The 26,729-nt window shown below is 38.4% G+C and overlaps 1 protein-coding gene across 1 annotated transcript in view; it reads right to left on the reverse strand.

The window, feature by feature from the left end:
* ARHGAP24 (Rho GTPase activating protein 24) overlaps window positions 1–26,729 on the reverse strand; it is a 456,309-nt gene that overhangs the window by 248,679 nt on the left and 180,901 nt on the right. The window contains exon 3 of the mRNA XM_081110112.1: window positions 15,088–15,175. Within this exon, the coding sequence (XP_080966238.1) occupies window positions 15,088–15,175 (88 nt within the window). The remainder of the gene's footprint in view (window positions 1–15,087; window positions 15,176–26,729) is intronic.

A 26,729-nucleotide genomic window follows, 5' to 3' on the forward strand; every position in this document is an offset into this window, starting at 1 on the left:
ACAGGAATTGGAGAGAGTATAGAGCATAGAGCAGTTTGTTGCAAAAAGAAGCAAAATACAGTAGGAGAAGTGTGGTCAGGAGATTATTATTATTTTTTAATCAGAGGAATAATTGCATGCCGCTCATATTTCTAAAATTTCAGCATGCATAAGATTACGTTTCTTTTTTAAATAAAAATGCCAGGCTACTCCTATATGCCCTGGGAATAATCCAAAAAGAAGATAAAGCTACATAACAATACCGGAACAGTATAATCAAGAGATTATAGCTCCTGAAAAGGTTGGAATGGATGGAATTCAAAGACAGATGAAGGCCTGGACTTAGAAAGGAAAAGGGAGCATCACCATGCTGTAATAGAGGGAAAGAGGACCAAATGTCACATGTAAGTAGTTTTGTATATTTGGTATCAGGAAATCAGGGTAATTTCCATAAAATTAAGTTGGCAGTAAGGTTATCTATGGGAGAGAGAGGTTGACAAAAAATAAAATACAAAATAAACCAACGATTCAAATGATAATTGATTTGCATCAGTTACATCCACATCAAAATGAGTTATTTGTCTTTCAATCAAAGAGCCCATTGTGACAAATCACAGCCCTTAGAGTAGAGTCAAAGATACAGTTCTGCACAGTTCTGTCATTATCTCCCCTGTGATTCCTGTAAGCAAGTGACACATCAGAAATAATGAGTCATGTGAAGGACAATGTAATTGGTGCTAGAAAAATGAACCCTACATTATGTCATGCCCCTGCACTAATCGTTTCCTAAAGCCTTAATTGCCTGTTTTGATACTCCTAGCTCTTCTACACCCTGAATGACAAGTTGGTAATTCACTACAGAAGGTTTGGGCAACTGGATAAGATGTATCAAGGGGTTCCCTTGGGTTTCTTGCCCTGACTAAACACATCACAGTAGTATTGGATGCATGAGTGTACCACTTTTAGAAAGGAGTTTGTTCCCAAATAAAAATTAGCCTGGACTTAAAATATCTAAAGATAACAACACAAGGCGAGATGTCTAGTCTATTTCCTTTAGGCAAAGTGTTAGAAATAGGACAACAAAAACAAACCTAAAAACAAAATTAAGGAGATTTTTTTTTAAATCCAAAGACAGGATTTAAATGTGCCAGAAAGACTAGCTATATAAAACATCTGTTCTTGCCTGGCCGGCATGGCTCCGTGATTGAGTGTTGACCTATGAACATGCCTGGGTTGTGGGCTTGGTCCCTGGTGGGGGGAGTGCAGGAGGCAGACTATCAATGATTCTCTCTCATGATTGATGTTGTTTTTTTTTATCTCTCTCTCCCTCTCCCTTCCTCTCTGAAATCAATACAGATATATTTAAAAATAAATAAATAAAATATTTGTTCTTTCTCTGGGCAGCCTCCATTGCTATTTCACATGTCCTCAGTTAATACTTTGCTTCCTAAATTATTCTCATTTTCCAACATGTATGAAAAAATTGAGTGGATTTTTTGACTGTGGCCTAATGTACAAATAGAAAAATCTGAATGGCTACTTCTTTGTTTGGGTGCAGCTCAAATAGTTAGTAATAAACATGAGGAAGAGTCTGCTTCATACATATAAAAGCAAAGCCTTTGGAAGAACAATGATATCTCATCTCCTTTTATACTCTGTTATGGGCTGAGTTGTGTTTTCCCTAACCCCTTGAACCTCAGATCCTAACCCCATGTAGAAATAGGGTCTTTAGAGACCCCATTTAATTTTAATTAAGTTAAAATGAGGTCCTGAGGGTGAGCCCTAATCCAATCTGACTAGAAACGGGAATTTAGGACACCGATGGGCACAGAGGCAAGAAGGCATGTGATGACACAGGGAGAAAGTGGCCATATACAAGTAAAGCAAAGAGGCCTCAGTGAAAAAACCAATCTTGCTGATACATTGATCTTGGACTTCTAGCCTCCAGGTGGTGAGAAAATACATTTCTGTTTTTAAGCCCCTCAGTCTGTGGTTCTGTGTTGCCGCAGCCCTAGCAAACTAATAAATACTCTTTCTACCAATCCCTCTTTCTTGTCACAGACACATAAAATGTGATTTTTTAAATAGTGCTGGTTAGTAGGAGCTCAGGGGGAAACTTTCTGTATGGGACCCGAGGATCCTTAAACCAGCGCCACTCCACAATAATACTCTAGTGGCCTCTTACGCTGGTGAGACTTATTAGACTCATAGCTGATTTGATGAAACTGAACGTAATATAGAAGTTTGAATTTAGATTTATTACTCCGATGTTTGAAATATAAGCATTGATTAGTATTTAGCTGTATATTTTCACAAAATTAACTGATTGCCAATGTGGGGGCCGCCTCATGTCTGAACACTGTCAAATTCCCTAGGACTGAGGGCTTCCCCGAGTTGTCCCTGTCAGAGAAATAACCAAATGGCCACCTCTCCGTGACATCCTGGATCGGCAGGTACACACGCGAGTCACACTGCATGTCCCTGGCACATCCCCGTCTTACTCCATTAGTACCCCTGTCTAGTCTCAGAACTTCCGTCACGCCTCTGCCAATATTTGTTCAGCCTGTGATTTGTCACACCACAGTCAGCTAATCAAAATCATGTGGGTTCTTTAAATTCCAGGGGCCGACTCACCGACTCTGGGAAGACTTCCTTGATTATTCTAGTCCCTGACACCGACCTTTTGCTTCCTCAATTTCACTGCATTTATAATCCCATCTACAACAATTCAGTATCCAGCACTTATTTATACACAGCACCATTTAAACCATTGTTCCAAAATGTTACTACTCATCACTAAGATTTACTTCAGGCCAGGCAGAGTCCGAAGTGATGCCCATACTCTTGTCTCTTTACATCCTCAATACAACCTGAAGAGGGAGGTGTTCTTACTTCATATTTGCTCAGAGGAAACTGTGGCTTGGAGAGCCTAGCAACTAGCTCCAGCAGCGCAGCTGGCATCTGACCTAGTCCTGTCTGTCAGAGACATCTCAGACCTCTCTCCTCTTCTTTAATCGGCCTCCAGGGAGGCCCTCTCTGTGTTTCTTTCTCACCATCACCTCGTAGCCTTCCCCCCGATAGGCAGCTCTCTTTCTAAATCACGGTGAAAAGGGGCCTTTTCTGCTCTACTCTCAGATACCTCAAGAAAACAGTTTGGGATTTGGCAAAGTATTTAGCAAAGCACCTGGGATAATTGGGGTTTTATAAGTCCTAGGTGGCTTTGCCTCATGTTGCCAGCTTTCTTATTTAAGGAGTAGAGATTCCAGGTTGGACCCTACATTTCTACAAGACCCAGGGCCTCTCAGGCCTTCCTTGGCTTGGTATAATGGGGTGTGAAGATGGAACATTTTTAAGAAAAGCAGCATTTGAAAAATGGACAGGAAATATGAACCCACAGACTAACAGACAAAGATAATTCTTTTATATTATATTCTGCCCTCTAACTTTGTTATGACAGAAAAGGCAATAAAAATGATACAATGGTTTCTCTCCTAACTTTGTTAGTACATCATATTAATATGACCCACAACTCATCTTACCTTTTTGTTACTAGATTGAAATTTTTTTATTAAAGTATAGTTGATGTATAATATTGTATTAGTTTCACATATTCAACATAGTGATTCGACATTTTATATCTTATGATGTGCTTGCCACAGTAAGCCTAGTAACCATCCGTCACCATGCGAAGTTATCACACTTTGTGTGATATTAGTGACTATATCCCCCCCCTTCATCTTTCTTACCCATCTGTCCCTCCTCTCCCTTTCCCTGTAGCAATCATCCGTTTGTTTCTTGTTTCTATGAGAGTCTGTTTTTGTTCTATTTGTTCATTTGTTTTTATTTTACTTAAGCCAGGAATTCCAAAAGCCCCAAGGACACATAATTGGGTTGCAGATGGTCCTTGAAGTCTTGCTTTTTGAAACCTTTAGGACCACTTCAGCTCAGTTTTGTGTTAAAATAAAATAAAATAAAATAAAATAAAATAAAATAAAATAAAATAAAATAAAGGACTTCCCTGGTTCCCTGAGAGTTGGCACAGGACTTAGTGATATGCCAGTTTCCCCTTGGTGCCAGCTTCTCTCCCACCTCGCATGACCAGTGTGTTCTCTGCTCACTCACCTTTCTTCTTCTGATATGTTCTTTTTTCTGTGAAGTGTACTTTCTCTTTCTCATTCCCTGATCCTTTCCAGTCTATTGGTTTTTCTGTCCACTGGCCATTGACTCATTCAAACATACTCTCTCCCTATATAAGATACAGCTCAAAGGAGCCCTACCCCAGAAAAAGAACTGCCTGGAGAAACTCTCTTATCATAATGACAGTGGCTGACATTTGCCTAGCACTTTACTGTCTATTTTCTTCCCAATTATTGGATGAAAAAGACAGGTGAACACAAATAGCCTCTGAATGCATAATGAAACCATGCCACAAAACACAGTGGGGAGGAGGATCACATTTGCAGCAAATAACATGCAAATAAACACCTTCTTCCACCAAAGTACTGACACGATTGGTTTTAGTATTAATGAAGGATGAGGAAATGCAGACTACTTTTTAAGGAATATCATCTGTGAATTAATGAAAGTCTCTAGTTTCTTGTTTTCTATGGCATTGAGAGAAAGAGCTGATTTTGTATAATCCAATACAATCATGACACAGATGATAAACTGAGGTTCAGTTTACTCATTAATTCAGTAAGCATGCATTGAGCATCTACTAAATGACAGCCACTCTGCTAGACACTGGGGATGGAAGGCATTGTTTCTACTTAAGAGCGTTAAATGTAATGGGAAAGAAATTGAATACAAACAATTTTTAAGATGTTGAGTCTCATGAGAGTGGAAGGAAATGCAGAGTACACGAACTTTTAAACCCTTAATCTCATTTCTTCAGTTGTCATCCTAAGTCTCTTAATTCTTGGACTTTCGGCCTCTGTTGGATCTAGATAATAAGCCTATCCATATTCTTACTGGTATAAGAAATCTGTGGCATGTGGTGGCTTTGTGGGCTCAAATAGGTGTAAAGCTTAGTTTTAACATTCTTAGAAATGTGAGTTTGTGCCATTGTTTACTAATAAGGAAGATGGTATCTATCACAGGTATAGTCATATTAAGTGAACCATTGTAGATAAAGCCTGACATATAAGACTACAGGACCTGACACAATTTCTGTAAACATTTACTACAAATATTAAGGGAGTGTTTTTCATATGGATGTTATAGAACTGGTGGGTGAGGGGTAGAGATGTTAATAAATGCGTGGTAGGATAAATAAACCACCCCTCTGAGAAAATTAATTTGTTAGTTTTACCAATGAACACAGTACTGTCCTTTTCTATAAGAGACTTAGATCTTTAAGGTATGTACATTGTAAAAAGGAGAGTTTTGATGATACTTCAAGCTACTTGATCTTGCAAAAGATCAGAATACTTATGAATATCTTCATGAACTTGTGTGGACTGGACAAAGTATGGGAGATTTTTTTTCAGGCTAGGCGCACTCAATATCCTATTAATGGTATTCATTTCTTTAAAAAGTCACGAAACAGATTTTAGCTTTGGTCAGGATCTAGAGTTCTAAATGAGACATGACAGGGTTTAAACAGAGAATTTCAGTTTGGTCGCTAAAACTTTTTAGGTTCATCCTGGTGGGAAAAAAAATAGATAGCATTCAATGATAGAGCTGCTAAATAAAAAGATTGGCAAGCAGCTCCTGCATCCTGATTTTGAGGCAGCCATGGGGTAATGCCATGGCCTGGGGAGACAGGCTGTCTCAGAGCTCTAATTCTGGCTCTGATGGCACCAGCAAGGATTAGTGATTTATATTAGTATCCTCAGACTCCTTTTCATAGGCTTTTTAAAAATCTCACTATAGGGGTCCACAAGCTATGGCCTATGGGCTAAATCTAGCCCACTGTCTGTTTTTTACATTTTTAAGCTATTAGAAAAAAAAACTGAAAAGAAGGATATTTCTTTAGATTTGAAAATTATATAAAATCCAAATGTCAGTGTTCATTCATTAAGTTTTATTGGAACACGGCCATGCCCATTTGTTTATGTTACAACAACAAAGTTGAATAATTGTAACAGAGACTTTATGGCCTGTAAAGGCTGAAACATTTACTTTGGTCTTTTTCAGAAAATATTTGCTGATCCTGACCTAGCATGTAGAGTGAATGATAAAACTAAATGTGCACGGATCCACATGTCCACAAACACTGTGAGAGAGCACGCTGCATTCAGCATTTCTCATAAGAGCAATCATGAGATCACACTTACAACTGGTTTATAAATGCCCCAAATGCCTTCTGGTTGACGAAGCATTAGCCAGAATTTCAAGAGATTGCAAACATTTTAAATGCTCTTTAACCATTTTAATAGCCTCTTTTAAATGTAAAATTTTAAGGCGTTTTAACTAGCAAGGGAATGTAGAAGCAAAAAATCCCAAATGCATTTTTTATATGAAAGAATACTTAGTAGCTAAAGCATGCTGATTTTCAATGCATTTATTTAACTCATGTTCAGAACTACTTATGTATATAGAATTATGTTTTCATGCCATAAACAACTCCTACTCACATTCTCTAAATAATTTGCACAAATTAAGCAAAAAGGAACTTTAAAAAACACAAGCTTCAGGGCAGTCTATAGACTTAGGCAGATAAAAAATATAGTTGCCTGATTTTAACTTACTGTACTAACACAAAAGAGAAAGATAAGATAAACAGAGTGTTCTAAAAGTAAATGTTCCAGCAGCATATTTAACTAATGATCAAGAAGATGATGTTGATGCTAAAACACTTACAATACCCCCACATTTTCATTTAAAATAGACACACCAAATACTGGTTTACATTTTTATTGTTGTTGTTAATCCTCACCCACTGATCTTTTTCCCATTGATTTTTTATAGATAACTAGAGGCCCAGTGCACAAAAATTTGTGCACTCAGGAGGGTCCCTCAGCATGGCCTGTGCCCTCTCGCAGTCTGGGACCCCTCGGGGAATGACCACCTGCTGGCTTAGGCCCGCTCCCCGGGGGGATTGGGCCTAAGCTGGCAGTCAGACATCCCTCTGGCAGCCCGGGAGCCCTGGGGGATGTCCACTTGCCAGCAGGGAGCAGGCCTAGCTGCAGTCGGACATCCTTAGCGCTGCTGAGGAGGCGGGAGAGGCTGCCACCGCCACCACTGTACTGGCAGCCGTCAACCTGGCTGGTGGCTGAGCAGAGCTCCCCCTGTGGGAGCGCACTGACCACCAGGGGGCAGCTCCTGCATTGAGTGTCTGCCCCCTGGTGTTCAGTGTGTGTCATAGTGACCAGTGATTCCCAGTCACTCTGCTGTTAGGGTCAATTTGCATATTACCCTTTTTTTTATATAGGAGAGAGGCCTGGTGCATGGGTGGGGTCCTACTGGTTTGCCCTGAAGGGTGTCCTGGATCAGGGTGAGGGTCCCGCTGGGGTGCCTGGCCAGCCTGGGTGAGGGGCTGAGGGCCGTTTTCAGGCTGGTCACACCCTCTTCAGGGTTGAGGGTCTTGCTAGGGTCCCTGGAGAGTCTGGGTGAGGGGCTGATGGCTGTTTTCAGGCTGGCCACAGCCCCTTCATGGTAGGGGTCCCCGCTGGGGTGCCTGGCCAACCTGTGTGAGGGGCTGATGGCTATTTTCACCTGGCCACAGCCCCCAGACACCCAAGCTCCCAGTGGAGGCTGGCTGGAAGCAGGTATCTGGGATTTATTTAGCTTCTATAATTGAAACTTTGTTGCCTTTTTCAGAGGCCACAGCTGGCCAGAGCAGGCAGGAAGCTTGGCTTCCTTTATCGCCGGGGCAACCAAGCCTCCTGCTTGCTCCAGCTCCGTGGCTGCTGGCCACCATCTTGGTTGGGTTATTTTGCATGTAGTCGCTCTGATTGGCTGGTGGGCGTGGCTTGGACATAGCAAAGTTATGGTCAATTAGCATCTTTGTCTTTTATTAGTGTAGATGGATGGGAGGGAGGGACGGAGGGAGGGAGGGAAGAAGGGAGGGAGAGAGGGAGAGAGAGGGGGAGGGGAGGGAGAGAGAGAAACATGGTGCATACCCAGTTTGGGGCTGGGAATTGAATATGCAACTCAGGGACATGCTCTTGACCGGGAATCAAACCCACAACTCTGTGATGTGTGGGTTAATTTCTAAGCACTGAGCAACACCACCCAAGGCCTGGCTTACATTTTTAAGTGACAGAAAATTAATATATCCAATGACTTTATTTGTTCATCCTAGAAGTAGTTGCAAATACAGACGTGGATGATAAATTTTAACTGCTGTTGTAACATCATTATCTCAAAAACACAAATATTGGTCTATTATATAGCACAGCTGCATTGACCATCTAAATCAGTTCAGGTTTTGGGAAATTAAAAATTTTACAGTCTCCAGACATATAAAATATTCTGTCTAGGGAGTTCTTTTGTAAATGCATAAAATAGGTCTGTAGAATTATAATCATAGGACCAGGAGAAAACTGAATCTGAGAGGTAAAAGTAAAAACTGATGAATAATATAGCATGGAATTATGAATAATAGAAAAATTGTCATATTAGACATGTGTGTATATAGATGAAATAAATAGATGCAAAGGAAATAGAGATAATGAGCTACATATAGAGAAAGCTAGATAGACAGATAAAGACATCCACGTTCTCTAACCTTTCATTTAGCTCCTAAAAATTCTTCTGGAAAATAATTAGAATGAAAGAAATGTTAGTGAAATTTACAGCAGCAATATGCAATTGTCTGAGGTTATTGAAAATTATTAGTGTAGTCATGGGTAATGGTGGGGAAAATGACACCTTCACTTTTTTTGAAGGGCTTAATTTCATTTCCAGGCAGATGAAAATCACTTTAGAATACCCTTCAAAATTCCTTTTTTTTTCTTTGTTTCTATGGCCAACATTTTACCCCTCATCCTATTTTCTTGTGTGTTCCTCATTTCTTTCCTTGGGAGAAGGAAGAGGATGAGAAAACCTCCAAGTTCTAGTTCTTACTGATTTGGGGCACTGGGCACAATGGGGTTTTGAGAGTTTGTAATATTGGTAATTGCTTTTGAAACTCATAATGGGGTCTCTGCTTGGATAATATCTATGCAGGTCAGTGGACTGATTGCCAACAGGTGTGTCTGCTGCTGGCTAGATAGTGAGTGATAACTTGGCCAGTGTGTGGAGCAAGTTGGTGAAGAAGCTGAGACGGTTTCTGCAACGTGAGTTCTGTAATGAAGAGAAGTGAACCCCAGTGTATCAGTTTTTTTGTAGGGAAAAATTACAGGTGTAGATTCGTCCTTTGGCATAGTTATTCACATGTAAGTATGGACACTGTGGACAAGTATATTTCTCTCCCCACTTTTTCATGACAGTATAGTTTGGCTTTAGAACATACATTCAAAAGCACTATGAATGGGCATCTTTATCCAGTGCCTATTGTAATGATAGGCATAAACCTAAAAATAACTGCAAATAAATGAAAATGCCTAGTCTCACTTCAAGTGATGAAACTCTCATTCTTTTTTTAATAAATAATTTTATTAATTTTTCACAGAGAGGAAGGGAGAGCGATAGAGAGTTAAAAACATTGATCAGCTGCCTCCTGCATACCTCCTATTGGGGATGTGCCTGCAACCAAGGTACATGCCCTTAGCTGGAATCAAACCTGAGACTCTTCAGTCTGCAGGCCGATGCTCTATCCACTGAGCCAAACCAGTTAGGGCTGAAACTCTCATTCTTAATGGAGAAGTTAAGAAGAGATGCAAGTATATCCGTTTCAACTAAGAATAACAAAAATATTCACATATTCATATTTCACAAACTATGCTCAAAATTCTAATACCTCATATTTTGAAGTCAGATTATATATATAAAACTTTAGTTTAATTTCTGGGTGCTTTACCTTGGGAAAGGTAAATCAGTGATGCATGCATACACACACACGCACACACACACGCATATACATTCACTAGCTGGAGTTAGCTGTTTTACCTTGATCAAATTACTTCTCTGTGCCTCAGTTTCTTTATTTGGGAATGGACATAATACAATAGGCTGCCTCCAAGAATTGTAATAAAGGTTAAATAAAGTGATTCATGCAAAGAGCCAGGACTTGCCTGGGATACAGATAAGCTGTAGGTGCTATAATGGATATTTAATGCAATAAATCCCAGAGGCTGGGATATTGACTGCTGGTGGCTCACAGAGGCCCTCATGGAACTGTTCTCCACTGCAACAGGATACTACTTCACCCCAGTTTATTTGTCTCCCCTCTTTCCAATCAATGGCTGGCCAGCTGATGCCAGGAAACAGGTCTGGTCCCTCACTTTAGAACAACTCTGAGGGGCAACCCAGCTCCAGGGCTCCCCATACCATCAGCTGAGACTTCCGTTGCAATGATGTCATGGGACAGCCTCTCCCTCTGCCCACCCTGCTTTCCTCACTTCCTCACAGATGAAGTATCTTCAGAGAGCACTCCCCAATAAACATGTGATCATAACTCTCCATCAGAATGTGCTTCCCCAGAATCCAGACGAAGATTTTAGATAGCTATAGATTTTTTAAAAATGTCTTTCCATTACCCGGAATTAGTAAGATCTAAATATGAATTAAAAAGTGCTAAAAACTAACATTCCAACTTGTAAAGAACAATGGAAGTTGTGCCAAGCCACTTCCCTACAGGGTTTATAGACAGAAGGCATTTCAAAGAAACCCAAACCCCATTTGCCTGTTCTTGACTAGTACAAGAGGAAGACTAGAAAAGAGGAAGTGCTGCTTGGAGACAACAGTTTTCAAGATAAACACTATTGTTTTTGACGAGGAGGAAAAGAATTTCTCCCAACCAACAGAACAAATCAGAAAATCATGAGAAAGTTGCTCGTAAATTTTGAAGTGTACTAGAATGGTCACCCACAACTTCTCCAAGCTGAAGACTTGCGTGAAGCTTGGAAAGCCACTGAACCCACTGGGTCTGAAGCTCACTCGCCATGGAGGCAGCGGCAAGGTGGCGGGTGCAGTGAGGCAGCAGCAGCCAAACAGCCTGCACTGCTCTTACTTGGCAGGTACATGGGAATCCTGGTAGTTGAGTAACCACAAGGAAAGCAGCTGGCCTTTGAGTCCCTTTGTTGGCATCCCGTCCAACAAGATCATGCCCAAGACAGAACATCCTACGATGTGAGGTGCATCTCCCTTTCTAGGGATGTTGAAAAATCCTCAACTGCACTCGGTGAGAGTCAGCATTTGGGGAGACATGTACAAAGCAGGCAGTGCAAAGGAGCTATATCCCTGCAGAAGCGCTTGGGTAGGAAGATCACCTTCTTCCATCCTTCTCTCAGTATCATCATCAGAGGGGAAGGCAGAGAAGTGGGAAAAGGACGTGAGAAGCTGCCCACAACTTCAGCCATGAGGGCCACAGAGGTCTTAGCTGCACCAGGGGATGGAAAGATCCCACACAGCAGGAAGTAAGAGATCAGCATCACTGAGTTGGGAGTAGTGGTAGCCAATCAACAACGACAACAAAAAACAGCATTCATATGATTGAGATTCCTCCATAAACCTGGTAGACACACACACTTCAACCTTTGTCCGCACCTTGCCTTATGCTGTACTAGGTGTTAGGGATGAAGTAATGAGGGATAAAGGTGTGGTTCCTAACTCCTTAGAGCACATACTTCCTTGTCTCTCTCTACCAGTCTCTGTCTGTCTTTGAACCACTATTGCCTTTTCTCCGTGTGACAGACTATTCTTCTGAGAAAGTTAAGGCATCATCATTCCATTAATTATTCTGTTAATTTTTTTAAACATCACAAGAAAAACTTCCAAGTACACATTTTGAGAGAAGCAAAGCTCTTCCTTTGAGCATTATACATTAAAGGTCTGCCAACATTATTTTCTCAACCACATTTCCCCAAAACTTAGCACTTGGCCATAAAACATAATCCAGTCTAAAATTTGGCATGTCAGACAGCGAAATATTCAAATATGCCAATTTGGCTAACACCTCCTTTTTGAATAACAAGTAGAGAAATGGAAAAAAATTGAAGTGAAATGCTTTAAATCATGGCATTATTATGAGATAATTCATTTTATGAGATAGCAAATCTATAAAAAATTAATCCTAAATTATGGCAGATTTTTTTTTTCAGGTAGGTTTTTATAAAAGCTCAAAGCCTGCCCAGAAATATACTACCCAAAGTAATAAATAATATAGCCGGACTCATAGAATTGTAGTAAGATGCCCAATTCTATTGAAAAATCTTGTTTTCTCATTTGCACATGATTGCTTAATATCATAAGATATTTTGGACTAAAGCAAAAACAAAACAAAGATCTGGGAACTATAAAGATATATACACATGTCATAAACTCTCTTTCTCCCTCTATATATAGGGTGGGGCAAAAGTAGGTTACAGTTGTAAGTATGTGAAGCACAGTAATAATAAAGCTATTGTAGTCTGACCTGCATGGCTCATAGGTTGAATGTCGACCTATGAACCAGGAGGTCACAGTTCAGTTACCAGTCAGGGCACATGTCCAGATTGTGAGCTCAATCCCCAGTGTGCAGGAGGCAACCAATCAATGATTCTCTCTTATCATTGATGATTCTATCTCTTTCTCCCTCTCCTTTCCTCTCTGAAATCAATAAAAATATATTAAAAAATAAAGCTATTGTAATAATTATAACCTGCATGTCTTTTTCCATATGAACAACTATAAACCTATATTTGCCTACCCTGCTTGTACACACACACACACACACACACACACACACTCACACAAATGTGTATGTATATAGTTCTAGAATATTTGTCAAAGGGCTTCCTGGAGGCTATTACCAGTTTTTTTAGATACCATTATAGGCATGTGGGATTAAGGTATCCTATTAATGGCTATCCCTCGGGTAGTTGGGCCTAAGGTGCATGTCTATAGAGATGGAATAGTGCTGGTTCTGTAAGCATCATCTGCAGCATGGGTTTTTAGAAGTGGTGATCAAGAGAATTTCACAGAGAAAGCAATGTAGAATAAGTATGTGTTATGATGATATGCCTTCAGTGTGAAGAGGATTCTATATATGGCAATGACCACATTTTCACCATCTTTCCTGTCTCCTACCCTTTCTGACAAAAGAAATCACTATTGCACTTCACAGGCTCCCCACGTCAAACTATTTCACAATTAGAGATCTCAGAAAATATCATCTTGTCATTCCCATTTGCAAAAAGAAACCATGTCACTCTATACCTGAGTAATCCTGATTTTGCAAAAATTGATAAAAATCATGCGATACAGATCCCCACATTTCATACGAATACAGTAGCATTTGCCTGAAATTCCATCCTGATGTCAGGGGCCCACCAATAAACCCCCAATGACCAAGATTAATGGCACAGACACTGAATTCTCACTGTGGCCATAGTGATTTTCCAAATCCCTCTTCAAAGAAACATTTGACACAATTCTCTTGTCACTTCAGAATTATAAATCCTAATTTAGAAGCTACACATATTGTACTAATGATTCAGGAAGCATCTTTTCAAATGAGCTCTGAGCTCATTTGTTTTGAAAGAACAACTTTCAGATTCCACATCATAGAGTCTTGAGCTTCTTAAGTTTTGCTCATCAAAAGCCATTATTTCATGTGTACTGCATATGCAACACATGCCCTAGAACAGCAATCTTGGAGGGAAGGTTTCGTGACTTCCTGAGCTCGAAGACACAGCTGTCTCTAGAAGTCTTGACAATACCCATCTATATTACATCAGAACAATAGAAAGATGGAATCTCTACACAGTAGCAGACCTTTCAAATTACATTGGAGATAAAGAGCCAAAGCTGTCAGTTTAATACCAGGCTCATTTAAAAGCCAACGGGCCCTAATGTTTGAGGATAAATAGGGAAAGAAATTTCCACTTCTGATACTTCAAAGACTTTGCACCATCTGGAATTTGGTCCCATACAGAGTATTCCACTAAGAAGTAAGTATAAAAAAGCTCTTAATAGGGCAAACAAGATTCAGGTTTCTTGCAATATGTTCTCCTTGGAGGGAAACAAATAACACAATGCATCTGACTAACCTTTCTGCACTTCAGCTGCATTAATTAACATTTAGTCATGGATTCCACTGTGAGCCAGATGAACTCAATGCTACAGCTGTTTTCATTGAGGAGAAAAATATGCTTTCACATTTTAGATTCCCAACATTTATAAATCTGGGGGAAATATTTTGTTGACTGCCTCTGTGCCAGCTTTATTGATATGCATTACATATTAGTCACCCAAATAAATTAAAACTCACCCTAGACTATGAGTACATCAATGTCAATAGCACATCAACTGGGTCTGTCAGAGCCAATGCTATAAAAAGTACATCCCTCTCTTTTTCTTACATTAGGGATTAAGGAAGGGCTAAAAATCTCATCCAAAAAGTAGCTGATGGCCTTGAAGAAATTGTTGCTGGGTGAGTTAAAGGTTTAAGTAAAAACCAGGTACTCTGAGAGGGATGAATGAAGATGAATAGAAGGAAAAAAAGAACAGATGTTGAAGAAATTTAACTGCAGGATCTGATCACTTGGCAGAGGCATCCTCAACTTTACAAGCCAAACATATGGAAGTGGTTGGTTGGGAACAAAGTTGAGGTACAGAACTGCAACATTTTGTTAGTTGTTGAAGGAGGTTTTTTCCTTTCTTTTGTTTTTATAGCAAAGGCTTCTTTACAATGTCATTTTATGAGGAAATTAAGGCAGTAAATCAGCTGGACAATGTAGTCTACCTATAATACCTTGCTAAAATTTTCATATTGCAAGAAACTTGTCTCCAAGAGTGTCTTAGCGATGTTGTGTCTTGACTTCTGGTCACTCTGGAGTCTGTGGACAGATGGGTATCCAATAATCATGTGGCCATGCGTTTGTGTGTGTGTGTGTGTGCTAACGTTCATTTGTACCAAGTGTAGAAGCCTGGAGTCATTATCTCTGTAAATAGGAACCAAATGTGATACCTGCCTCCTCAAATTAATGTTCTCAGCCATGAATAAAGGCTGTCTGACTTGTTTTCACCTTTATCAATATGAAACAGCAATAATGCAATCAAACCAGAAAACCACCTTACCTGGAACTACTTCAAAAAGGAATTTCCCTGGACTCTCTTCATTGCAGGGATGTTCCAGGACTTTATTTCCAGGCAGAAAAATGGCACCCTGTGAACACAAATGCCCCAAACATCAACATCATCAGGTGGCAAATATTAAATAGTATCATCATCATAATCATCATCAGTGAATAGTCAAGGTGCATCTATAACTAGTGTATCGTAACATGAACCTGACTCATTTATATTCCCAACTAATCAAAAATCATGTAACAGATTCATATTCATTCAACATATAACAAATATACGTTGACCATCTAATAAGTATGAGATAGTGTTAGGTGCCGGATCCATTTTAAGCACCAATGTATTAAATGCATTCTGTATGCCAAACTTTTTACTAAACATTCTATTAACATATTATTTAATTGTTAGAATAATCTTATGAGGTAGGTATATTTTCCCCATCTATAGTTGTGAAAACCAAGGCAGAGACAATAAATAACTTAGTCCATGTTACCATAGCTTTCTCTTAATGATCCTTTCTCTTTTCTGTTAAATTTCTCTCTCTTTAGCATATCATTCTCATGGTTCTGAGACATATTTAAAAGTTTATCCTATTAAATAATTTAGACTCCAGCTCCCCCTCCAGCTATCATCTTTTTATCCCCTTGCCTAGCATAGTTATCTACACTGAAACTATATCCTTGCATGTATCCACTGTACCCTAGTTTGTGCACCCATAATTCCAATTACATGATTCTCACAAGCTTCATGCTTGACAATTTTCAATCATCAGTGAACTTGACTTCCCAGGAGCTTTCAACACTATTAACCATTCTTTCTTGAAGCACCTACTTTCCATGGCTTCTTGGTATTTTTCAATGATTTTTTAAAATTACTAAATACGGCTAAGTACTTCCAGTACTATGTTGAACAGAAGTGGTGAGAGGGGGCATCCCTGTCTTGTTCCTGTTTTTAGGGGGAATGGTTTTAGTTTTTGCCCATTGATTATGATGTTGGCTGTGCCGAAGAAATTTCTTCTCTGATAATGCTCCTAGGGCAATGGAAACTAAAGAGAAAATAAACAAATGGGACTACATCAAAATAAAAAGCTTTTGCACAGCAAAGGAAACCATCAACAAAACAACAAGAAGACCCACTACATGGGAGAACATATTTGCCAATGATACCACTGATAAGGGTTTAATTTCCAACATTTACAGGGATCTCATGAAACTTAACAAAAGGAAGATAAACAATCCAATAAAAAAATGGGCAACGGACCTAGATAGACACTTTTTGAAAGAGGACATACAGAAGGCCGAAAGACATATGAAAACCTGCTCAAAGTCACTAATTATACGAGAGATGCAAATCAAAACGACAATGCGTTATCATCTCACACCTGTCAGAATGGCTATCATCAACAAATCAACAAATGACAAGTGTTGGAGAGGATGTGGAGAAAAAGGAACCCTTCTGCACTGCTGGTGGGAATGCAGACTGGTGCAGCCACTGTGGAGAACAGTATGGAGCTACCTCAGAAGACTAAAAATGGAACTCTCATTTGACCCAGTGATCCCACTACTAGGAATATATCCCAAGAAACCAGAAACGCCAATCAGAAAGGATATATGTGCCCCTATGTTCATAGCAGCACAATTCACCATAGCTAAGATTTGGAAACAGCCTAAGTGCCCATCAGCAGATGAGTGGATTAGAAAACTGTGGTACATATACACAATGGAATACTATGCTGTGGTAAAAAAAAAAAAAAAAAAAGGAACTCTTGCCTTTTGCAACAGCATGGATGGAACTGGAGAGCATTATGCTAAGTGAAATAAGCCAGTTAGAGAAAGATAAATACCACATGATCTCACTCATTTGTGGATTATAGAGAACACATGGACTGATGAACAGGGACAGACCCAAAGACTGAGAAACAGCGATCAGGCTTTCAATCCCCAGAAGGAACGTAGGGGAGGGCAGGGGTAAGGGGAAGAGATCAACCGAAGGACTTGTATACATGTATATAAGCCAAACCAATGGACATGGACAACAGGGGGATGGGAGCATGAGTTTGTGTGTGGGGGGGAGGTTGGGGGTTAATGGGGGGGATGAGGACACATTTGTAATACCTTAACTAATAATAATAATAAAAAAACATAAAAAAATTACTAAATACATTGTAAATAGTCAGCCTAATTAAGACCTTTCTTTTATATATAGGTTTGTAATCTATATGATTTCTATAAAAAGTGATAAGATCAGTTTTTTCAATTATAAGTTTATTTTACTTAATTAAATGATCTTGTGAAGTAATTAAATTTATGATTTAACTTAGTTTTAGAACATAGCATCTAACCTTCCAGGTAGATACAATATTCATTTATGCATGCAGGTATGTGATTATGTGTGTACATATGTCTCCTGTTTAATTCTATGCCTTTAGGCTCTGCTTGGGATATTAAACTGTACATGTGTTTTATAAAGTAAATTCAAGCCACTCTCCTGAATAAACAATTCTCCTGCGCGCTCCTCCCCCTCCCAGGCCACCAGATCTTCCCTCCACTCATGGCTCTATTCTATACTTCAGGAGACAACTCTCTATAAATTGAAAAAAAAAAAAAAAAAAAAAAAAAACAGGCTGCAGGTTGGGTTTGACAGGCCATAACAGGAGGTCAGAAGACAAGATAATTATTGACTTGTCTTCTCCATGTGAGGCAGCAATTTGGCCCTAGTTACCTGGGCAGCTGCCTTAGTCCACATATCCTTAAACTTGTTGGCTCCCTAAGGTTCCTGTAGAGCTAAGAGTGGTAATGGGTTCCTCCCTGTTTTTAGCCCCAGGATGTTTTTCACTGTCTGTTAGTTTCTATTAACCTTTGCAACACTTTGTCACAAACCCTCCAATTACTACTTTTGATGTGGAGACATCAATTTCTTGCTGGGATCATGAGTGACAAATAGCCAGGGCACAAGTACGCTGTGTTTTCTAAGAAAGAGCAGATTACCCCATGATGTTCAATATGCCTCACTGCAAATGATCAGAATGAAGAAACTCAGGAATAAAAAGGGATGTAAACTTTATCATAAGAATTCAATACATATGGCGATAATTACATGTCAAGAATTAATCAGCATATTCATAATGAAATCATACTTATTTCTATCCCTCCTGGGGACTATTCCTTTTTATAAAGAATCTTTAAAGTTTGAAAATGGGATACTATGTTAAACAAATAATTTTATACTTTGACAGCTAAGAGTTGGCAAAAGAAACAGAATTCAAACCACACTAGTATTTTGTTTTCAGCTAACATTGCTACTAGAAAAGAAACTCATCTCTAGTTAGTGTCAGATCACCGAACCAAAACCACAGGACTTGGGGGTAAGGCTAGATGATGTTGAAAATAAGCAGAGTGATCTTATTCTCTTGACATTTGGATTGGAAAATGTATTCATGTGCAGTAGCTGTGTCAGTTGCATAAGCACAATGATGAGATATTCTTTCCCGCATGAACAATGATTATGAGCATCACTTGGAACTAGGTGAAGTCTGAGCTTATATAAAAATATACATTAAAAATATGCATATTTATAATGCAAATAGACTTTAATAAAATGAGGGCAAGGTGAAATAAATATTATTCAACCATGTTTATTTGAGTTATGTAAGTTGGTTTGATTTTTTTCTTTGTAGCAAACAATTTCATTAATTTCTTCAACAAATTTGTATTAAACAACACCTAGTATGTGCCAGGCCTTATCCCAGGCACAGAGACGATAATAGTGAGAAAGTCCAACAATGCCTTTTCTTGCATTTCTGGATTTTAAAATCACTCAGGGAAGGCAGAAAACTGGGAAAAAAAACAACAGATAAGCCCCCAATATGAAAAGAAAACACATTACATATGATTATGAAAGAGCTCTGGCCACTTAGTAATCAACCAATCATGATGAAGTTTGTGTTCAGTAAATATATTGTGGAGCTGAGCTGCCTAGGCTCAGATTCCCACTCTACACCCATTGGTGAAGTGACTTCAGGCAAGATACCCATCCTCTCCATTCTGCAGGCTCTTCATCCTTAAATTGGGATAAAGGTAAAACCTACTTCATAAGTGTGAACAGACTAATACCCATGTAGTTTGTAGAAAAATGCCTGATACAGATTATTTTTAGCTGACAAAAGATTTTTTAGTATTTTTAATACTGACAAAAAAGTATATTTCTTATACTCCAGAAGGCTCAAAGATATTTTAGGCCCACATTTTTTCTAACCCCCAAATGATGAGGCAATTCTAACCCCCAAATGCTGAGGCGATTCTATGTGTATAGATTCTATACACATCCGCTAGTATTATCATCTAGTTGAGTAAACTAATTAGAAATTTTGAAGTCAATTTTTACTGACCATCATGTTTGCAAGGCTAGACTAATCAAAACAAACAAACTTCTAATTAACAACCATAATAATATATAGCATAGCATAACGATGTTGATAATGATGATTGCTAGTGTTACTCATTGTTAAACAAATGGGTATGCCATTCTATCATTAACTCACTCAGTGACTCTGTGGCATAGGTATCTCTCACTTTCTAGAGGAGGAAAATACAGCTCAGGGAGCATCTAACAAAAAGCCTGGCATTGTGAACTCCTAACCTATTTGTTTGAACAAAAAAGGGAAGGAACAAATGAATGCAAGCTGCTTTAAGGATTTTATCTTTAAGTATTAACCCAACTTATGTTCCTATTTCTAACCAATGACTGCTATTGAAAAGAGTTTGAAGTTTTTATAGTTACCAAGTTTCTTCTTGCCCTCTGAAATTATTTACTCTCATACCTGGGATGCTGCCAGAAAGACAAGAGAGGGGAAACTTGCAAATTGGTATAATTTTTGAATTAACCGAAGTAATTCTGGTGTGCAAACTGGGGAATACTAACCTAAACATTGTTTTAAACTGTCTTTTAGAGAAAATAGCATGATATTTATATCATGTGCAAACTTTGCAATGTACTATTTTCTCCTCAGCTAATAAAACACATAAGAGCAAGTAATACACATAACATTGTCCAACTGTTATTTAAATTAACAATGACAGACATAATAGCATGAAGTTATTTCTGAATAAATAGAAATAAACTCTCTATAGAGATGTCTCATTTTGCTGTTTTTTATTATAAACTGCAAACTTAGCACTTGGGAAGCATTTGTCATTCTGGGTTCATTTTAATTTTAAAACAATATTTGCATAATATTACATATGTTCAGATCCTAAGAAGCTAACAGAATGCCACTAATTGTGATGGAGAAAAATATGTACAGTGTTTGAATAAAATTATTTAAAAGCTTTTAACCCTTATTTTCATACACAAGGATCCTGTCCCCCCTGTGAACTCTCCCTCTGGACAGAGCAGAAGTACATGAAATTCCTTCCAGAGTCCTTCTGCACTAACAGTTTCCCTGGGAACATAATCACCACCATTCTAGCTACATTTTAGTCACTTCTATTTGACTACATGCTTTTGATTCCTTGGAAAATGGGCAAATTCCTTGACTGTGGAGGAAAAAACACATTAGATATATGGGAAAGGAAGGGATTATTATTCTAAAACCAAAATTCTATAATCACACTCTCAAAATTTGTAGAGACCTTAGAAATTACCTTTCTCAGGCTTATCTAACATATGAATCTCTGTAATACCGAAGGCATTCTGAACTTGCTCAAACCATCTCTTATTTCCTTTCTTAAGGTGTCCCATGCCATTTTGAAAGATTGCAATTGGGGGAAAGAACACTCAAATGTTGATACAAAATCCATCCCCCCAACAATTTCTACTCCACATTCTTCCCTTCAGAGTGAAATCCCCCTTTTCTGCCTTGGATCATCACAGCCAATTTCTACTGAGAATTACTATGTGCCAGGCCTGTGCTGTACATTTAATCTTCCGAGCCCTATGTGGAGGGACGATTATAACTATTTTACAGAAGTAGTGCTGAAGCATAAATAAGTTGAGTAGCTGCAGCTGGTAAAGCACAGACATAGAATTTGACCCAAGCTCCCTTCCTAAGCCTGTATATTCCTTATGTGAGAGGAAGCTACAATGTGACTTATTGATTCATTCACATATTTGTTTATTCATCAACCATATATGTAATAGGTATTATATATTGAGGATGCCAAATACTTAGGAAAAAATGAAACTGTTAATATAGGTCATCCTTGAATAGCCAGGTCATGGCTTTATTTTGCTAAGTTTTTCCTATTTTTTTAAAATTTTAATAATGAGCATCTATTACTTGTTTAATGATAAAAACGTACGTATATTTTTAAAGCAAATATAAATGACAGGAAGAGGCAAGGTTGGATGGGGCATTTTGAAATCTCAAAATTAGGCTTCTGCCTTGAAATAAAGACTGTGGAAGGCAGTTCTAGAAAATGTCTAAATATGGCCCAGTACTCTGAGTAATGGCCACCCATAGATATCAAGTCCTGATCCCTGGAACCTATAAATGTTATCTCATCAGGAAAAAAGGTCTCTGCAGACATGATTAAATTAAGGATTCTGACAGAGTTATCCTGGATTATCTGGGTAGACCTTAAATCCAGTCCCAAGAGCCCTATGACAGAGAGACGGGGAGACGATGCACACGCAGAGGAGAGGGCGAAATGGAAATGGAGGCAAAAGTTGGAATGACACAGTCTCAGGCCAGGAAATGCTGGCAGTCACAAAGCCAAAGTAGTTCCCTCCTCGAGCCTCTGAAGGGGGTCTGGGCCTACCTACACCTTGATTTTGAACTTCCAACATACAGAACTGAGAATTAATTTCAAAGAGTGAAGATTGAAGAATCTCAGAGGGAGGGGGGGGGGGGCAGGGAGAGATCAAACAAAGGACTTATATGCATATATGCATTACCCATGGACACAGACAATAGTGCTGTGAAGGGCTAGGGGGGTAGATGTGGGGTGCAGAGGGTCAGAAGGGGGAAAAAGGAACATCTATAATACTTACAATAATAAAGATAAAATTTAAAAAAGAGTAAACGTCTGTTGTTTTCAAACCACCAAGTTTGTGGTAATTTGCTGCAGCAGTCAAAGAAAACAAATACAAATACAACATATTTTGAAACAAACCCTTCAGTGACCCCTTGGGAGGAGCCGGTGAACAGCTGAGGCTTTAAAAGGAGTTCACTGCTCATTCTCAAGTGCTGGTGAGTGTCTCTAACGTTGACTCAGCCAATGAATTTTGGGAAGAATCCACATTGTTCAAGGGACTCAAATAGGTTGTAGCCAAGGAAAATCCCTCCTCACCCGATCCCCAACTCTCAGTAGGAGAAATGAATCCAACCAAGTGTCACATTCTCATCCTGGACAGAAGACCCGGGGCAAGGTTAGGAGTCCTTATTTGGAGAGAACTGAGCTCACTTGATAATCTTTCTCAATCAATTACTGGGCCCTTGACCTTGTATTTGGTATCCAATAATACATGCCATTTGATAACACTTATTATTTCTCAACTAGAATATGAAAGGTCAGCTGCTCAGGGAATGGTAAATGCCAAAAATTCAAAGTCTATGGCAGTAGGAGAGAAAACAACAAGAAAATTGTTTTTGCAGTTTATGTCTTGTTATAAGATACGAAGAGGAGAAAGTCATCTATATTAATAAAAGGGTGCCCTGACCATTTTGGCTCAGTGGATAGAGCAGCGGCCTGTGGACTGAAAGGTCCCAGGTTCGATTCCCGGCCAAGGGCATGTACCTTGTTTGTGGACACATTTCCAATAGGAGGTGTGCAGGAGGCAGCTGATTGATGTGTCTCTCTCATCAATGTTTGTAACCCTCTATCCTTCTCCCTTCCTCTCTGTAAAAAATCAATTAAATATATTTTAAAAATAATAATAAAAGGGTAATATGCTAATTAGACCGGACATCATTCCAGATGAAGCTGGATCCAGAGAAAAGCCCGGGTCCGGGTGCCAGAGGGAAGCTGGTGCTGTAGCCGGGGGAAAGAAGGCTAACTCTTGCATGAATTTTGTGCACCAGGCCTCTAGTAGCTATATAATAATATTTGTTAGGGGAAAACCTGGACCTTAAGGAGAAGGGAATAATAAGCCATTATCAATAGAACAGAAAATTGATGATAATTAGAATAGTCCCATTTAAGCCTTTATCCTAATTAATTAGTAGGCCCTTCGTGTTTTCAAAAACTAAAGTGTAAAGGACCTAAGTTTAACCTTGGAAGAAACTGTACAATAGTTAAATCTATAATACCAAAACAATGGGGGATACTGAATAAAATGACCTTGGAAAGTTTTTTACAACCTAGTAAAATTATTTTATAGTTACTTTGATAATTTTCCCTACAGTTGACTTTTAAAATTAGAAAGTGTAACTGGGAGAACAAAGTCATTAGCAGAAAGAAGGCAACTTAAGACTTAATTGCACAGCTGGTTTGGACATGCTGAGCTTCTTTTAAAAAAACCAGTCTCGCCGAAACTGGTTTGGCTCAGTGGATAGAGCGTCGGCCTGCGGACTGAAGGGTCCCAGGTTCGATTCCAGTCAAGGGCATGTACCTGGGTTGCGGGCATATTCCCAGTGGGGGATGTGCAGGAGGCAGCTGATCGATGTTTCTCTCTCATCGATGTTTCTAACTCTCTATCTCTCTCCCTTCCTCTCTGTAAAAAATCAATAAAATATATTTAAAACAAACAAACAAACAAAAAACCAGTCTCTTCTTTGCCTTATGGTTCACCTATTTTTCTTGATATTCCTCTACTTCTGTGACTTATAGTCAATTATGTTTGATGTAATTCTTAAAATTTGTTGCTGGAATTGCAAATGCAATGTGATATTTATTTGTGAAAGATAACATGCTCTTGCAAAATTCTGTAAGTTTGACAACATATTCTGTTGGTAAAAAACAGAACTTTCATACATTGGTAGTACAAGGGCAAAGTAATTCTAAATATTTTTATTGAATGTATTCGGGTGACATTGATCAATAAAATTATAAAGGTTTCAAGTGTACAGTTCTATAATACACCATCTGTATTCTGTATTGTGCATTCAGCATCCAAAGCTAAATTCTTATAGAGGGTACCTTGGCAATATTTATCACACCCACACATAAGAAATGGTTTATTTCAAAGTTTATTTTCATTTAAACAGCATTGTTTGAAAGGCAAGATTTGGAACAAGTCAGATGTCCATCACTGAAAATCCATCACCATCGTATCAGGTGTTTTATTATATACAGGCTGGGACAAAAGCAGGTTTACAGTTGTGAGAATGTGAAGCACAGAGTTTATTCTTGTATTATTATTTATTAATTATTGTATCATTTTCCATACAAACAACTGTAAACCTGCTTTTACTCAACCCTGTGTGTATATATATATATGTGTGTATATATATATATATATATATATATATATATATATATATATACAAATTCACATATGTATATATGTATCCTATATAATAAAACCCTAATATGCAAATCAACCAAACAGCAGAAGGGCCGGTCGCTATGATGTGCACTGACCACCAGGGGGCAGACACTTAATGCAGGAACTGCCCTCTGATGGTCAGTGCTCTTCCACAGGGCAAGTGCTGCTCAGCCAGAAGCCAGGCTCAAGGCTGGAGAGCACAGGCAAGCACAGCGGTGGTGGCGGGAGCCTCTGCTGCCTCGATAGCAGAGTTGAGGACCCCTAGGGGGATGTCTGCCTAAGCTCGGAGGGGCTCAGATTGAGAGAGGGCGCAGGCCAAGCTGAGGGGATCCCCCCCACCCAGTGCACAAATGTCATGCACTGGGCCTCTAGTATATATATATATATATATATATATATATATATATATATAAGCTTTAATGTATAGAAAAATATATATGAATGAACTTTAATATATAAAAATATTTTAGTAGATATAGCTTATTTTTATAGCTGCATAATACTCCATTATTCATGTTTCCTATATATGATCTCTATAGGAGGACATATTATATATTATATATTATAAAGAGAAAGAATAGTTTAGTTTAGAAATACACATTCATATACTATATTTTAAGTAAGAAAGAAAAGATACTAAGAAATATATTTGCATTTGCATAAAAATGTCACGGGAATAATACACACGAATCTAATCAAAGTAGTTACCTATCAGGAGTGTGAGGGCAGCAGAATAAGAATGGATGGAAAATAAGACTTTTCTTGTGAACATTTACTACAGTTTTGATTTTGAAATTTTATGAATGTTTTATGTATTTATAAATTATATTAAAAAGGAATATAGTATGCAAATAAAAATTTCACAAAAATGTTAGTACTTTTCTCTATATAGTTGAATTTTTAAAAATTCTTTATACATTTCCTCCATAATTTCTATAGTGCAAGAATATTACTTTAAAATTTTTTATTTTATTAATCTTTTAGAGAGATAGGAAGGGGGAGAGAGAGAGAGAGAGAGAGAGAGAGAGAGAGAGAGAGAGAGAAACAGAGAGAGAGAGAGAGAGAGAGAGAAACAGAGAGAGAAACATTGATTTGTTATCCCACTTATTTATGCATTCATTGGTTGTTTCTTTTATGTGCCCTGACCAGGGGTTGAACCTGCAACCTTGACATATTGGGTCGACACTCTGGCCAGGATAGAATATTACCTTTTAATTAAAAACAAAACAAAACATCCTTTTGTATTCAAAGTAGTTTTAATTCATTCACAGTGTTAAAGACATAGCTAGTGGACTGCCTATTATTCTAGATGTATGAAGGCACCTACTTGGGAGCTGAGAGAGAGAATGTTTTTAATTTAATTTTGACCTTTCTTGGCAAACAGCTAGTCTTCTTGCTTAACAAAATAATCTCAGGAGAAAATATCAGTGACTAAAGTTTCGGATCCAGTGCTCTAATATTTTTCATTTTGTAAGTTCCATTGATTTTATAGTTGCTCTCACGCAATTTGCTTGTTCCTGGCTCCTGCGCTAACCCACTCAAATGTCATTGATTTTTTCATCTACTTTCAAAACACTGACTTGGCTCCTATGATTAAGAAGCAGCGTGCTTCCATTTCAAATATGCATTTCCATCCTGCTCCTGTCTGATTAACCAGAAACAATGTGGTAAGGCAAATAAAATTTAGTTTAATTTGTGATACTTAGAATTAACATGTCTCCCCCTTCTAAAATATATAAAATTAAAATTATCTTTAATATCTATTTTAACATGCATTGCTTTCCTATACTAAAGAAGGCACTGGAACAGAACACAAGCATCGAGCAAGGCCAGGTATCATGACAATGATAAAATCAGAATGCCACATCAATTTTTACTGCATTTCTCTGAGTCAATGTTTTGAGTGCCGGAGATAAAGCAGCATAGAAAGTGGACAGTTTTCCTGTTCTCACGAAGGTTACATTTTAATGAAGGAAGAAAGAAATATATCCATTCATACATAAATAAATCTTAAAACATAAGGGAAGTATTCACACAAAGTGCTGTGTACTAAAGTTAATTAAAATAGGGTGTATGTTTGAAAGTGCCTGGGTAGCTACTTTGGAATAATTATTCTCTGAGCTGGTGACATTTTAGTTGAGATCATAATGCTAAGGAAAGTCTATCATTAGCATTGATAGATGAGGAGTGGTTTATGTCTAAGAAGAAGG

The sequence above is a fragment of the Myotis nattereri genome, assembly GCF_964212035.1.
Source record: "Myotis nattereri genome assembly, chromosome: 1".
In the NCBI taxonomy this organism is placed as follows: domain Eukaryota; kingdom Metazoa; phylum Chordata; class Mammalia; order Chiroptera; family Vespertilionidae; genus Myotis; species Myotis nattereri.